Source organism: Larimichthys crocea, chromosome I, assembly GCF_000972845.2.
Source record: "Larimichthys crocea isolate SSNF chromosome I, L_crocea_2.0, whole genome shotgun sequence".
Lineage (NCBI taxonomy): Eukaryota > Metazoa > Chordata > Actinopteri > Sciaenidae > Larimichthys > Larimichthys crocea.
The window spans coordinates 27916713-27933700 of record NC_040011.1 but is presented as its reverse complement, the minus strand read 5'-3'; the positions used below and the strand labels follow the sequence as shown (position 1 = coordinate 27933700).

At 44.1% G+C, this 16988-nt stretch overlaps 1 protein-coding gene across 1 annotated transcript; it reads left to right on the top strand.

The window, feature by feature from the left end:
* Nucleotides 1–8386: 8386 nt before the first annotated feature.
* npas4a (neuronal PAS domain protein 4a) lies at nt 8387–14419 on the top strand. The gene is made up of 8 exons (XM_010746585.3): nt 8387–8997; nt 9348–9511; nt 9598–9700; nt 9805–10114; nt 10236–10345; nt 10516–10651; nt 10757–12546; nt 12664–14419. The coding sequence occupies exons 1-8, from the start codon at nt 8823–8825 to the stop codon at nt 12690–12692; spliced, it is 2817 nt and encodes a 938-aa protein (XP_010744887.3). The 5' UTR covers nt 8387–8822; the 3' UTR covers nt 12693–14419.
* The last annotated feature ends 2569 nt before the right edge of the window (nt 14420–16988 follow it).

The window sequence follows — 16988 nt, the reverse complement described above, 5'->3', positions numbered from 1 at the left end:
GGGTCCTAGTGACCGAAAGGTTCTAATGAATCCAGATTAACGTCGTTACACAGAGTGAAACAACGTCTAGCTGAAACTAATTTGCAGCCCGCAAACCCTCATTAGTGTTTCATTTTAAACGACAACAGATTGAGGCTGTGTGGATGTGTACACACATTTGTTTACTTACTGTGTCTACATTCACACATAGATGCAAGAATGTAGATACATGTATGCAGTACTGAGTTGTACATGTATGTGATGATAAATGTCCTTTCAGATTTTACACACTAATGTCTCTCCGTGTCCCTACATTTCTGTCTTTTTTTCCTCAACTCTCCTCTTTACTCCACATCCTCTCGCTCGCTCGCGCTTCAATGCAGGAGTGGGAGGTGTTGCTAGGCGACAGATTAGCTCCTTCCTTTCAAGAAGCAGAGCTCAGACCCTGACTCTCTGGGTGTAAAAATAAACAGAAAAAAAAAAGAAAAGACAATCTTAGGAGGGAAAAAGGACAAGTATCTTTCACCTCTGGCATGAGAACCACACTTTTTTTGTTTGCCCTGAAATTACCTCCCCGAGTCAGCCCTCTTTTACGCCCTCATCTTCAGCATTCTTCACCCTGAAGAGGTCCAAAAATAATTCACTTATTTATTTATAGCCCCCTTTGATTTACATTTGTGATAAACACAATCTCATCATCTGTGAAAGTGTTGACATTTTATCTGTAACAAACCTTCATTCTATGATGGAGCTGCTGCACAGACTGATGATCTATCCTCTCTATTCCCTGTGATGTGATGACTAAGGTTGTGGAGGAACATGCTGCTCGTCCCTCATCCGCAGTTTCAGTCTGCCAACGACTGAAGCTGTGAAAGTCACACCTGTTGGCCACTGCTGCTGAAAAATGTGTGCGTGTGTGTACAGAAAGAGCCAGAATACTCCTGCGCTTTGTACATCTGTTCAGTTTCTGTGTGTGTGTGTGTGTGTGGAGGATAGTGACAGAGAGTAAGTGTTGGTGAATGAGTGTGTAATTGTGTGAATAACTGAGTAAGTGACTGAGTGAGAGGGACAGCAAGAGATTAAATGAGTAAAATGTGATTGAGAGAGTGAACTTGAGACATTGAGCAAGGTAATGTGTGGGTGAACGAGTGAGAGTGAACATGTGAATATATGGATAACTGAAAAAAATAAGTGATTGTGTGACAAATGTTGGTAAACGGATGAAGCTATGAGTGAGCAACTGATTTTTTTTACTTTTTTTTTTTTGAGTAATTCAACGACAGAAATATGTATTTTTGTGATTTATTGTCCACAGAGTACAGTGCCACTGTGGTGCATATGGACATGTATTTGTTATGATGATATACTTATGATCAAAAACTAGTGAGTCAACTTTGCTAACAGCCAAACATCAAGTAAGTGCAACAAGACATAGCAGTCAGCTAATATTACTTACTATTCCAACAGCAAAAAGCCCAGCTCGGTGTCTCTCAGCCTTTTATTTCACCAAGCTCTTGCTAGACTAACCCCTTGGTTTCTTTTTATTTCACCAAGCTCTTGCTAGACTAACCCCTTGGTTTCTTCACCTTATTATGTCCATAGAGGCTGCTGAGCCCGGTTACATTGCTCGCTTGCTCAGCTCCGGTTCTGGCACGACAACCCCAGCATTCCCCTGAAAACCTCCTCTTCCTAACACCTAACACCACCCCAGTGCTCTGAGCTCAAAGTCTTTCCCACTAACAAACTGAGCTAACATTAGGTATAGTTCATAGCAATTTACTTCAAGAAACCCATCAAGAGGGAAAACTAGAAACGTTTTCTCCATAAAATATGATACAGTTTTACCAAAGTTAGAGAAAAGGTTGATGTTGTGTGACTTACGAGTGATCGTACCCGGAGCACCGAGCTACATAGTGCAGAAACAAACGTACAGGCCAGAGTGGGAATAACAGAGAGACCATTCACCTGATTAATATTACTTATTAATATAGCACCAAAATGATTGGTTGCTGCTTTAGTGCACGAACAAATGTGAGCAAAAGTGTATGAGCTGTGAATCTGAAAGTCTGACCGAGAGAAGGCAGAGACCTTCAAAAAGTGGTCTTGAGGCCAAGACTAATCTTAGGGGTACTACAACGCTGCCTTTAATATCGTCTATAATATCAACAGGTTGGGATTATCACTGTGGACATGTGAGCACAGCACCTCTAATTACACACTGTCTAAAATGTCTTAGTAAATTACTTTTGGAAATGGCTCATTCAAAATATACCAGGTGATTGTTATGGTTATTGAGTGGTTAGGGAGTTATTGAGTGAAAAAATGAATGAGTGAGCGAGTGCCCGACTTAATGTGCCTGGATGAGTAAAGCTCAAAGAGGGTTATAAGACTAAATGAGCCTCCACATGAATATTGAGACAAACATGAGTTTCTGGCTCAAAGACGGCACACTAATTGGATTCATTTGAGTCCATTTGCTGTCAGGGAGACGAGGCACTCATCCCTCCGACCCCTCGCTCTTCACCCATTCGCCTCTCCACAGCCATGTTCCTCTCTGCCACCCACCTATGATACCAACACAACCCCATCTCATAATGGCAGGGATTATCATGACAACCACAACAATGGCAGCGCTTGAGACAAGAGAGTGTGTGGGACACCGGGACAGCTTAAGTACCTCTGAGACTGCTGGGTGGAAAAAAACAAACAACTTTGAGTGTTTTTGTTCTGGGAGCTCCTGCATAAAGATGTGTGCTATTTTTGCCCAGAGAAAGTCTGCCAGTGCTGTTTCTTTTAAAGGCATTTCAGAAAACAATGCATCTTGAAGAAAGTGATGTGTGCTTAGTTAAAAACCCAGAGAAAACGAGATTCACGTGTGCAGCGGACTGAGAGAGGCCGCGAAAACCTTCATGAGTTTGGAAACGCTCAGGTTATTTATTGTGTTAAAGTGCAGAGGAATGCTGTTTTGTGTTGATTTATAGTTTTATATTTTTGTAAAATCTGGCCATTTTACATAATTGTCTTAGAGACTAGTGCCTGCATTCAAAACACAACAAAGTAATAAATTATAACACACAGACGTCTGAGATTTTACAGCACTTTAGGTTCTTTGGCTTCCAGCTCAAAGTTGCTTTCCAAATATGCAGGATCTATAATAATAATAATGATAATATTTATTTATATAGCACCTACAAATAGCACAGGGTGCTTTAAAGAGTGCAGTACCCAACAGAAAGCCAAACAAGTTATGACCAAGAAAAGTAAAAATGTAAGACAACAAAATCAACATCACAGAAACAGACATTAAAAACAAAACAAAAAAATCTATTCTTTGATGTCTAAAAGCTTTGAAATAAAAATAATAATAATAAAAAAAAAAAATAGTCTAACAGTACTAACAGGTATACATATACTGTATATAACATGAGAGCTTAAAAAGGGAAAAGCTCCCAAAGGCTGGTTGAGGGTAAAAGGATAAAAAGATGATAAAACAAAAGATTAAAAAGACCATAATCAGATAAAAAGATAAAAAGACGACGCTGTAAAAATTTGTTCACAAAGAAGTTCACTGGATCAGCAGCGTCATCTCCTTACTCATCTCCTCAGGCCGGTTGTTCCATCGTCAAGGGGCCCTGATGGAGAAAGCGTCGTCATCTTTTGAGCCTCGACCTTGAAACTAGTTGGGACGAGAGAGTGATTTATTGTTAATGCTTATAACCATCTGCCTTATATTGTGTAGGTCCTCCTTTTGAAGCCAAAATAGCCCTGAAGCATTGAACCATGGACTCCACTAGACCTCTGAAGGTGTGCTGTGGTATATCAACAGCAGATCTGTAACTTGTGAGGCGGGTCATCCATGGTTCGGACATGGTTTGTCCAGCACATGCTTAATAGTATTGAGACCTGGGGACCAAGTCAACACCTTGAACTCCAGTATGAATACAGACTGCGAAGGTGGGGCCTAACAATCCGTCTGTCTTTTTTGGTTTTAAGCAGGATGACTTGTGGTGGCCAAGCGTTCAATGCCACATCACTTTTTAATCCATCGATGTCATCATTGTGAAGCAGAGTTCACCAAGCATTGGATTGTTCACCCACTACTAGGGAACGTGAGCTGGTATTCATACTCACTGTTGTGTTTGTGCATTATCCTGCTGAAAGGGTCACTCAGATCCTCACGCTTTCCCATTTTCAGATATCAGCTTTAAGGACAAAATGTTAGGCACTTGCTATATCCACCTCACTGACAGGCGCCATGATAACTTCACCTGTCAGCGTTCATAATGTTGTGGCTAATTGGCGTATGTATTTTCTTTTTGTTCCAACAGCCCAAACAAATCATCTGTTATTTTACCACCTCACATCTTGATTATAATTCTCTATGTTGTTGTTTAAGCCAAGAAGCTGTAGTACATCTATAATTAGTACATCTATAATTCTGCTGCATGATTACTAACAAGACTTTATTATGGTTGACACCCACCCTGTTCACCATCCTGAGCATCTCATGTTAAAATCTGCAGAACAAAATGAACCAAACTTCATCAGTAAAGCAAAATAAAAAAAAATAAAAAATGAACACCCAGATAAAGATGATGACTATAACAAACTGCCAGGCTAGAGCGGCATCCTCCTTGGCACCATGAATCCTTGTGTCCAAGATCCAAATTAATTATATCAAGGTAAGTGTTAATCCATTGGGCTTTGTTAATTGTGTGGAGATTTCCTCCATAAAATGAACAATTCTTTTGGCAGCTTTAATGTCCATTAGTAAAATATGTCTTCTCCAAGATGATAATTTAAAAGCTGAAGCACCATTTGTGGACAACACAGTGTGAGAGCGAAGACAAAAACACCCAGCAAATATGATTAAGAGTCAGAAGGTTAATAATTGAGAAAAAACAACTTTAGTAAACGGCCTGAAATCATGAATATGTGGTTAAATTAATTAAAGAAATCATGTACAAACACTGGTATGGTCCTTTAGGTATCTGGATAATTCAAAGTCAAACATGAGATGAAAGTAATCATGTTTGGATTTTTGGATTGCTGTCCATTAGTTACTCTAATGATGGTCAATATGGCTAGTTAATGATGCAGCAAATGTATGTCTCCATTCAATTGAATAATTTTAAAAAAATTTTACAATAAAAAACAAGAATGCTGCAGACGTTTTGTTGGAGAATCTGAACATTTTGTGATTGCTAATGACACCAAGATGCAGAGGATGTTATCACACAGAGTACAACTTGTGGAGAACAATTTGTTACCTTGTGGCAGAGACCAAAACCTGAAGATATTGAGTACTTTTTTCAGCCAAACTACTGGTGATGGGTGGTTTTATAAGGAAAAATACCATAATGCAGTATGAGGGCGTCCCAGAGGAAAATATCATATTCTTTACTGAATGAGACCGAGATGCAGAAGTGGTGTGGTTGATAAACAACCTTATTAAAGTAGCAAAATTCAATCATTACCGGCTCTGTGCATGCATGAATGTAACAATGACCCATTAAGATCAGACTGTATGTAAGGGCGGAGACTGTCACAGCTGCATCATAAGTGTCTATAGTTTTTTAAACCTGCGAGAGAAGAAATTTAAAACAAAAGCGACATAGGAAAATGAAAACGAGACAATGACAGACATACTTGCGATGCAAAGTAAACATGAAAAACAAGTGCAGGTTGTGTGAAATGTCAGAACTACTGTATCCAATAACTATTAAAACATCAAAGCAGGGAGGCATCAGTGTTAGTTGATATGTATTTTGAAGAATATACTGCAATATCAACGTTTAACCACAAAGTCCAGAAAAGCAAAGATCCCAAAGCACATGGACCAAACACAGGGCTGAACCAAAGAGCCCACAGACTAAATACACAAGGCTGAACAAGAAGACACAGGTGAAAACTAATCAGGGTGGAACAGACAATCAAAACTGGCGGGAAACACAACAACGATAGGAAGTAAAGATACACAGACAAGGAGAATCAGGAAAGCCCAAACAACGCCAAATATACTCATGATCTCTCACATTTATACTCACTGTGCTTTTCCAGTTTTGCCCCTCGGCCATCCTCACCTTAGGGCACTCACCTGTGGCGCCTTAACGGTGCCCTCCAATTACATTCATCACGTCACAAAGGAGGAATTATATCTGGATGACACCAAACTCATGCAACAGGGTCACATCAAACCGAGAAAAAGGTTATTCAATGAACCTGAAACAAAGAGCATGACTCAACGTTAGTCCGTTCAGGGTCAGTTTAAAAAAAGATTGCACACTACTTCTCTGAATGAATTGGTCTAATGAATGAGCGTGACGCTCTGTCCAGAATAGCCAAAAGGAAAAATTGACTTTAGCAACAAACAACTATAGAAGAGGAAACAGACAAAAAACAGACACACACAGAGGGACTGAAACAAGTAGAGCTGAAGGTCCCCAACAAGATGCAGGATGATTCATCGATGAGTTACCAACTGCGGATTGGAAAACATCAAAATAGGTTAACAGTGGGCCAAAGAAATCAATACTTTTTAACAAATGGGCCCTGAACTGTTGACTCTACATTCATCCTTATTCATCTAGTAGAAGTAGATAATAGATGTAGCCCTTTAGAAGTGTTTTGTCAATGTATAATCAACATTGCACACTGACTTACACTGATGTCTAACCTTAAACTTAACCATAAACCGAGACTTAACTCTAAAATGTGATGGTTTACACCGTGGGGTCAGTAATTGCCCCAGAGGGAGGCGAGTTTGACAGCAGCATGAGTAATATTTTACACGCATACATCAAAAGAGATGTTGGATCACCTTGCGACTGCAAATCAAGTCCTGCTACTCAAATAGAAAATGTGCCGGAACATTGAGTTTTCAAGGCAGCCACCATCCCAAACCAGTCCTGTCTCTACAGCCCGAAAATAAAGAAAGAAAAGAAAAGGATGCAACAAACATGTTCATAATGTGTCCGGATGAAACATGAGTGTGTACTACAGATCTATTTTTGGGGGGTCTAAACGTGAAATCTCCTCTCTATAAATAGGACGATGGGAGCTGGGATGCGGGGGCGCGCTTCTCAGTCCTCGTGTCGGTCACCTGTGAGGATCTATTTTTAAATCCAGCAACCGTTTTACCTCACGTGAGCCTGGCGACAGGTTTGCAGGTTGCGCAATGATGGCTGCTGGTTTGTGGAAAATAGTTTATTCATGAATGTCATTCATTAAAAATGATTGCACATTTCATTAAGCTTTCCAAAATCGTGTGAGTTTTAAACAGGTCGAGAACAAAAGATACAACCCTGACGCACACACACGGTGTTAAACAGTTACATGTGAGGTGTGCTGGTGTCTGAGGGTGCTGTACTGGTGTCTTACTAGTCGAGGTGGTCAGCTGTCTGTGTAGTGTGGATGGTTGGTCATGAGCTTTTTATGATTAGTTTTGCGTTAAAAACTTAAATCCAGAGTCGGATCAGAAAAAGACTAACTTTTAAACATAAAAACATAGATATCGTACAAATAAATTGTGTTTCTTGTTGCATTTATTCAGAGAAACTGTTTACAAAATGCCTCCGAGCAACAAGAAAATATGAAATTCCAGTGGAGACACGGAACATGCGCAGCATCCGTGTCCAACAGACTTTAAAACATGGATTTCATCGGCAATTTCTGCGTATTTTTATGCGTTTCTTTACTGATTTCATCTGCTCCGCTCCGATGTCCATTCATAAAAGGCGGCGCAGAGAGATGGAGCGATGTGGAAAAGCAGCCTCAGCATCCATGTCCGCCTCCTCTATAACCACCAGCAGCAGCAGCTCAGAGCATCTTATTGTGTTTGAGCTCTGCGGTGCATCAATCTCACATGTTTAACGTGCTGACAGTCACATGTGGTCAGAATGTTTTTTTTCTAACAAGCACCTGCCGTGTTTACGGACAGGTCCGGGGGCAAACAGGCAATGACGGGTAGCCTACCTCAGGTGCCAGACATATAAACACAGAGACCTCTTTCGTATGCATCCCAGTCTTCCCATCAAACCCCCCCCTCCTCTTTCTCCTCTCCTATCCTCCATCCTTCAACCCCCTCCTCCTCCACCTCCTCCTCCTCGTCCTCCTCCACCGATACACCGGAGTCCGGTGACTCCGTTTACGTTTTACGCTTGCTCCGCCCCTTACTCGGTTTTGTCCAAATCGGGCTTTTTGCGTCGCCGGAGCTCCCGATTTCAGCCCGACGTCATCACCGAGTAGAGGGAAGAGCTGACGTCGAGAGAGAGTCACCGAAAGGAGAGGGCACGGGAGAGGGAGGGGGAGAGCTTCACCATTGCAAACACTGATATGAAACACATCTATCCCCCTCGGCCCCCCTCCTTCTTCTTCACCCCCCTCCCTCCGTTTTACGTCGGTGTTGGTGCGTTGGGAGCCCCCCTTGCTCCGGCGGAGTCCCAGGCTATATAAGTGACCTGCGAGCAGAGTCCCTCAACCAGATTTACGGGTTCCGGACTTCTGTGCAAGAGACGGCTAACACAGCCTGCACTCCGAGAGGGGGGACAGACATCCAGCAGCCGGCCAGCCTTCAGAGCTGGACGCTGTGGCGGAGCTAAAGCAGACTGGAGACAGGGCAGGAGAAGGTTTTTAAACCAAACAGCAACAAAAACAAAATAGCTGAGATGAAAGTCCAATAGCACACCTCAGATCTTCTTCCACTTCAACAACCTGTCTCTTAACACACCTCGGAGACAGAGACCCCCGACTTCAGCACGGAGGCACGGCGTTCAACAACACTGCGCTCACAACAACTCACATCTGGAGGAATTTAGACTAGTTCACCGCAACAACCGGCCACAATGTACCGCTCAACCAAAGGAGCATCCAAGGCTCGACGGGACCAGATCAACGCCGAGATCCGGAACCTGAAGGACTTGTTGCCCATATCCGATGCAGATAAAGCACGGCTCTCATACCTGCACATCATGTCACTTGCCTGCATGTACACCAGGAAATCCGTCTTCTTCACTCAAGGTAAGGATGAATGAAAACCTGTTGATGAATGCTGCAGACACACACTGCTCACAGTAGTGGAATCAACAAGTGTTTTAGTGGCACCGCGGGCGATTGACTTGATATAAATGTAATTTCTGGATAAACTGTAGACGTGTGTGTCTTGATATGATCAGAAATAATCGATGTTGAAGCTGATTAAACAGATGAAGTCTCATTTTGATCGCAGTCCGCTTCAGCTCACACTCAAACAGCCGCCCCGCTGTCCGTGGTGCTGAAACACACTGCGGCCACGGAGTCTCCCGATGCGGAGATCACATATGTTCAGCTCTGTTTAGTAACTGTTTCCCCATCAATGTGTTTGTCTGTAGGAGCGGGAACTGCTGCTAGTCTTGAGGAGAGCGCAGGGTTTCTGTCTTTCCACGAACTGTCGGAGTTGATGCAGGCGCTGCCGGGGTTTTTGATGCTGCTGACCGGGGAGGGGAAGCTCCTGTACCTGTCAGACAGCGTCTCCGAGCACCTCGGACACTCCATGGTGAGTCCACACAGAGCCGATTAGTTCAGAGTTTAATAAGCTCGTCTCCGAGCTGCGTGAATAACATTTCTGTCATCTGTTTCCAGGTGGATCTTGTGGCACAGGGGGACAGCGTGTATGATATCATCGACGCCTCAGACCACTTTATCATGAGGACCAACCTGTCAGCCTCCACATCACTCGAGATGGGTAAGACAAAATGTGAAACATTAAATCAACATGTCTGAATCTATTTTATTCCCCTTGATTTATTTTATTTTATTTTTACTGATCCTCCTCTCCTCCTCTTACAGACCGTCTCTTCCGCTGTCGTTTCAACACCTCCAAGTCCGTACGGAGGCAGAGTGCTGGGAACAAGCTGGTTCTGATCCGAGCTCGCTGTCTCTCTCCCCCCTCCACCTCTTCCGCCACCGGCTCCTACTGGACCGCCAACCCTGTCTGGGTGTGTTTTTGCTCCCCTCTGGACCCCCACCCGACCCGCTCCGGCCCCGGGGCAGAGAGGGAGTCAACCTCCGCACCTCCCCCGGCTGACACCAACTTGTTCCTGGCCTGCTTCCACTCACAGCATGAGCGGGACATGAGGCTGCAGACCGCCCAGGACAGGTGAGCGCACGCACCCTCACCTCCACCTGTTGCTTTAATAAAAACTGTTCTATGAGTCTGTTTATGTGAGAAGTTAAAACATTATCCTCCTAACGTATCACCACCCACTCTCCCCCTGCAGTGTGAGCGCCTATCTTGGCTTTGATGTGACAGCTTTACGCTCTCGCTCCTGGTACAGCCTCCTCCACCCACAGGATCTGTCACATGCCTCCGCTCAGCACCGCAGCCTATGTAAGTATACTCTTCACACATACCTACCAGTTACAACCATCCATGCCCACACGATTACACACGCATCGTGTCCACAGGCACATCCACGCAGTGAAAAAGAAACAAAACACTGTGATGATTAATAGGATTACAAAGCGATGCCAACTTGTGCTGTGACTGTTGTTCAACAGTGAGAGAAGGAGGAGAGGGCAGAGCTGAAATGGTGGTGCGTGTTCAAGCTCAAGACCAGTCATGGGTTTGGCTCTACATGGTGCTTCAACTGCAGCCTGGAGAAATCCCCATCAGCAGCAACAACTACATCATCAGGTATTTACTGCTTCATCAATTTCAACACAAAACTGATTATAATGAGCAAAAACACCACCCTCACTCCTCTGTTTCTCCTTCTGTTTCTCCTCCCCTCTCTCGCAGTGAGTCTGAGGCCTGGTCAGTACGTCAGCAGCTCAGCTCAGAGCACACTCAGCTCACCCTGGTTCTGAGTACTGGTGCCTCCCAGCAGGAGAGTCTGAGCCTCCAGTCTCCAGAGACTCTCTCAAGCCCAGACCAAGTCTTCACCCCAGGCAGCAGTGGCCTGTCTGGCCAGTCCTTTGACTTCAGCACTGCTGGCTGCAGCGTAGGCTCCTCTGATGAACCAGGGAGCTCTGCTGCCGAGGCCATGCAGCTGGAGGGAGACCCTCGCTCCAGTATCTCCTCTCTGGAGGAAGAAAGCTTCTTTCAGCAGCATCCGACTGAAGGCCCCTCAGCTGCCTCCTCCCCTACTCCAGTCACTGTTGAAACAGTAGCAGACTTAGACTTTTTAACCCAGAACATCCTCCTGCCACCCTCCTTCCAGCTCGATCCTCCACTGCCAGCTCTCCCCCTGCCTCTCCCCCCTGTCCCCACCTCACAAGCTCAGCAGACCAAAGAGTTTGTCTGCACACCACCCTACACACCCCAGATCGGCGGGGCTAGCTTTCCATTCGGTGAACCCCTCTTCAGCTTTGACCCCACTGGCACCACCACCCCTCCCCCCTCTGCTACAACAACCACTGCCACCACCTCACTGGCCCCTTCAACTTCCTCCTCAGCCCCACCAACTACTGCCACCAGCCCTGCTCCCCCCACCACCCTGTCTACCAAGCTCCCCCTCGCACTCCCTACTCCATCCACTGACTTCCTCTTCTCCGTCGACCCCTGCAGTGGCTCCCTTTATGAGAAATTGCCCCCTACACCCGACAGCCCCGGAGATGGTGACTGCACAGTGATGACCCTGCCCGAGGTTCGGGGTCCACTGTATGTAGATGTACCACTGGGGCCCCTCCAGTGTCCTCCTGAAGGCCTCCTCACCCCTGAGGCATCACCCGGTAAACAACCCTGCCTCTCCTTCTTCTCCTTAGAGAGAGAGAGGGAGAAGGAGAGGGCAGAGATCTCCCTCTTAGCTCAGCATATCAGCTCTCTGGCAGAGGGATTCTACCTGGATCCACTCCTGTCCAAACTCTCTCCCCCCTCCATGTCACCCTCATCCTCCCCTCCCTCCCCCTTCCTGTCTCCCACAATGGAAACTGCTGATGTTGATTCAGTCCACATGCTTAGGGAGTTTTATCCCATCAAAGCATGGAGAGGTCTGGACTTTCCCATCTTCCTCGACGATGATGATTCTCTGTTTGAAGAGAGCATCCTAGAAACCCTCCTCCAAGACGACTTCCTTCCTCAGCAGTCCACCAGCCTCTCCTCCCCCTCTCCTTCCCCCTCCACCTCCCCTGTGCCCAATCCCTCCAGCCCAACCTCTCCTCAAACCCCAGTATGCTGGCGCCAACCCTCCCAGTTTGAGGGAGTGGGCCACTTCTGTAGCGTCCAATCGGCGCAATGTAACTCCATGGCTGGGTGCGGGACGACCGTGGCTGCTGAGGCCGGGGCGAAGGCGGAAGGGGAGGGGCTAGCGGAGGAAGCAATGGAGATTGAGGTGGTGTCATCTCCTGTGTCCTCTTGCTCCTCCATCCCAGCTTCCCCTCCCCTCATTCTCACTGCCTCCCCCAGCCCCGCCACCTCCACGCCCATCGTCTCGCCCACGCCCGCTGTGTCTTGCACTCAGTCCCTCCTGGAGGAACTGGCCGTCCTGGAACCCATGTTTGGGGCAGGTGCCTCGATCGCCCCTGGCTTAGGGCAACAACCTGAGTTGTATCAACTCCAATGTCATCCATCGCCACAGTGCTTCCAGAAAGGTAAGAGCCTCTCCTTTCGCTCTCTCTCTCTCTTTGTTTGACTTCTTCAATGAATGAAACACACCTGAAAATACACGACTAACTTCCTCCTTGTCTCTTTTCTTTTTTGTCTTTCAGATGGGAGTGGAAGTGTTCCTCCGTTCTAAAATAAGTCTGTGACTTACTTCATTAAGTATGGCATATTGTCATATTTTGTGGAGCCCCTTTTACTGAAAAGTAAAAAATAATTAAGTGTATAAATATACATAATGTATATACAACTTAAGGACTTTAACTCCTACATGTCTCCTAAGAACAAAGATTGGCTTAATATTTTTGTTCAGTCATTAATCTGTATACTACTACAAAACTGGTGCAACATTTACATGGTGGTGCAACCACATGGACCCATAACTGACTGGGTTTTGAGTCCATGCGGTGTCTTTCAGCTTCTCTGTAACATGAGCTTCAGATATGATCAGACAGAGAAACCTCTCTGAACTTGTAAGCGCTGTTTAACTTCCAGACGCGCATTTGTATTCACTCGTAGTGAAAAATCTGTTGTGAACAAAAGAAAAAAAAATCATTTCTTGCTACTTCAATAGGGAGATGAATTATAGCACTTTTGCCTGACATGCAGTAACGCAAACCCAAACCTCAAATGTATTGGAAGTCAAATGTTTACAATTTTTTTTACCTTAAGATGACCGCTATCGGTACATCAAATTAATAAAGATGTCTTACAAAGAACTCTTCTATCCAGTCTTCAGAGTCAGTACAGCTCTGAGTTGATAGCACTCTTCCTCACAGCCTTAAAAAGGCAACATCAAAACACACAAACAGTAATCAACTTTAAACCTGAGATACTTTGAGCTTTGAGTTTGCGGCTTCAAACCTTTAACATTTCATATTTATCTCTCCATCTAAAATCTTGTGTATCAATGTGATGTGCAAACAACAACAACAAAGAACAAAAAAAAAAAGAAAAAAAAGAAAACATGTGAAGAGATCCTGGCATGTGAAGATCTCAAGAATGTCGAAGGCGTCCATTGTTTTTACGAGATGAAAAACAACCAGACAAGAAATTGTCTGGAAGTTTGCCGGAGCTCTGATCATGCCACAAATCCACTGCTCGTTGTACTGTACATTAGACTCTGAATGTGGGCTCTTCAGGTCCCTCCTGGCCTGAGGGCAGTCGCCTGGATATTGTTGCAGCATCAATATTTGCAATGCTGGCAGCTTATAGCGACTCCTGCGTGCCTGAAACGGCCCTGACCTGCTGAACTCTGAACTCTTTATCATGTCCATTCAACATGGACATTTTACATCGTTGCTCCACTGGAGTGCGGTGTATAGCGAGGCACAATTGACTATGTGAATGAGCGATTCTTCTTTTTTGAGAGGGGTTACAATACAAAAAGTTTTGTTTTAAAAAATGAAAATAGGGATGGGGTGCTATTTCTATTCAGTTACCAAGCGACACGGGTTGAGAATGGTACTATTCCCATGGTGTCGACATGCTCACGTAGAGTTGTCTACGGTCAAGTAAAGGATTGATTCCTACGTTCTAGCTATTAAAGGCTAAGTTAATATACACGTGTAAAATTACTATATTGTATGTGTGATATTTGAAAAAGATGTTAATGCATATGCATTATGTCTGTGGATATAGGCATATGTTCTTTTCAGAAAGGTTGTACACATTTGTACATTTGTATGAAACTGTTCTTGGTCTGTACATATAAGAAAGAGATTTTTATTGCCAAGATGGAATATATTCTAAACATCTTACTTACTGCAGAATGGACATTGTGGACCAGTGTTCTATTGTGTTGCTTATAAGTGTATTTGGTTGTCATACAAATGCATTTATATTAAAGTGCACTTAATGCGACTGATGCATTTGTGTCGTCATAGTCAAGCCCCTCGTTCCTCCCCTTCAGCCTCACCATCATCATCACCACCATCCCTGCCTCTTTTCCTCTCCCTCCCATACACTCTCCTCCATTTCTTCCCCTGGAGCGAGTTTCGCTCAGCAACAGCACTGACGCACACACATGACGAGACAGAATGAGACACTATCTGACTCAGACTGACGCACACTCTTGGCATCGAGGTTTTTTACGTGCGCATGTGCACACACAGTTGGCCTCCCACTTATGATGATGCACGCACACGCATAATAGTAGGCATATGAACCTCCCCTCCTCCGACCACCACCACCACCACCACCCCCCCTCTTTACAAATCACAGTAGCCCACATTGGCGTACCTGCGACTCCATCAGCCCTTGACGTGGTGTAAGACTCCATATATAGGCATTCCTGCTCAAGAGCTCTGACTGAAACAGCCTCTCTCGTCTATTCTCAGCCTCCATTCAGAAGGATCAGAGAGGGGAGGGGCTGGAGAGAGGGGGGAGACAAAGAAAGAGTGAGGGGAGGCTAAAATTAGAGGTACAGTAAAGAGGGATGTGGGACACACTGATGCTCTGTCGCCACAGGATGGAGAGGTGAACGTAATCAAAACCACACAAACACAAAAAAACAACACGGATCACAAATTATCTGTAAAATCTGATAGAGGATGGGTTTCATGTAGTCAGGCCTAAATATAAGAGCTCTCCTGCTGGATCTCATCACCTGTGCCACATCATAGATAATACAGAATCTATTATATGTAATGAGGCAAAGCCAGAAACATTATACTGGTTTTCATACTGGTGAACATTTTGTTCCATCGCTGGCTGCTGCAGTGTCTGTGATGGAGTGAAGATGAGTAGAGGAGGAAGTGCTGCACAGCTGACTGCTGCTATCTCCTGGCAAAGATAAGTACTGCACCAGAGAGGAGGATAGTGTGTATAAATATATATCATGTGAGGAGCCATGTTTGGAAAAGGTTATGAAGAGGGCAGGTGTAAGGACGTTTAGATTTCATGTTCGCTGGACAGGTGTAAAAAAAGATGACACGATTCAAGGCTTAAAAATGCAGTCCATGTAGTGCTGGGTGACATGTTTGAGATCATTACAAGAATATTAAAGGACAGCTTCACGTTTTTTAAACAATACTCACATGTTCATGTGCACACTCGTGGCTGAAATTGTTCCCTCTGTCCGTGGTGGCTTTGAAGGCATCATTCCCTCGTTGTGTTTCCCTGAGCTGTGGTGGAGGAATAGTCAACACACAGGTGGACATTTAAACGTTTTACTGCTCATTCACACACTGACAGCTGCCAGTTACCATGACCATTTGTAGGAAACTGAGATTCCTGAGGACTCTTTGACAGGGCAGGTGCTGCGGATTGATGCATCAACTTTGTGAATAATAGACAAACTTCTCAACTTCCTGAACCACAGCTGGCCTACACTGTTAGTTAATTTTACAAGTTTACACAGAAACAGAAACCCAGAAAACGGATATCCAGGCCAAGACATCGTCTGCAGTCTGATTGGCAACCATGAGAAAGACACATCTCAGTTCATCTCTATGAACAGACATGATATGAATGTAGATACATTTAAATAAAGAAGTTAATACTTCCGTCTCTTTTGCTCTCCCGCTTTCCAACATGCACCGTTTACCTGCATGCAACCAAAGCCTGCTCAAACCTGATTGGTCAATACTACTCGGACTACAAACTGAAACCATCTTGTCTCTTGCTGACAGATTCAGTATTCATATATCTGTTTATAGAGATGAAGGAACAAACTGCTGAATGTACATGTGTCACTGTGAGCATTGTTTCAAGACAGATTAAAAAAAACACATAACCTGACCTTTAATAAGAATAATATGAATATTTTTTGTAATAGGAACAGCTTAAGAATGACCAGAAACGGGACGACTGACATTCAGCAAAGGGTCGCAGGTTGGAAATGAACCTGTGCTGCTGCAGTAAGGACTGCATAACTGATTTCATTGTTGATCAGTCAGTTATTTTTTTCATTAATCAATGACTTTGTATTTCTTTTAAAATATCACAAAAAAATGAAACATGCCCAACAAAAGAGCCAAGGTCTAAGGTAATGTTTTTAAATTACCCATTTTGTCAGAACCAACAGTCAAAAAGCAAAAATGTACGATGATGAAAAATATTTTAGTAGCTATAACCAACCAACTGTTGGTATTTCTGACTGATAAATGACTTAAATGGTCCTAAAAATTATTGACAACTAATTGGCAATATTTGTTTCGGCACTAGTTTAATTTCAAGGCATTACATGAAACCAAACGTAACTTCAAGACATGTTTCTTATCGATCTGTGTTTGTTCTTAAATATATATAAATGTGAATAAACAATAACAGTGAGTTATCAGACCGCCATGAGTCAGTGTGTCAAATGATGAACCTTTTAGATCACAGACTGATGAAAAGTGTGCAAGACACCATCTGCACAACTTGACAAAAAGCCAAAGCGCTCGCAGAAGTGTTAATAATACATTATAACATCAAAGAGACTGCATAC

What these genes read in the sequence shown, in the direction of transcription:
- npas4a (XM_010746585.3), top strand. Translation starts at nt 8,823, where the DNA reads ATGTACCGCTCAACCAAAGGAGCATCCAAGGCTCGACGGGACCAGATC. An exon ending in CTCCACATCACTCGAGATGG is followed by an intron (nt 9,701 to 9,804) that starts GTAAGACAAAAT and finishes CTCCTCTTACAG; the next exon opens with ACCGTCTCTTCCGCTGTCGT. An exon ending in AGCAACAACTACATCATCAG is followed by an intron (nt 10,652 to 10,756) that starts GTATTTACTGCT and finishes CCTCTCTCGCAG; the next exon opens with TGAGTCTGAGGCCTGGTCAG.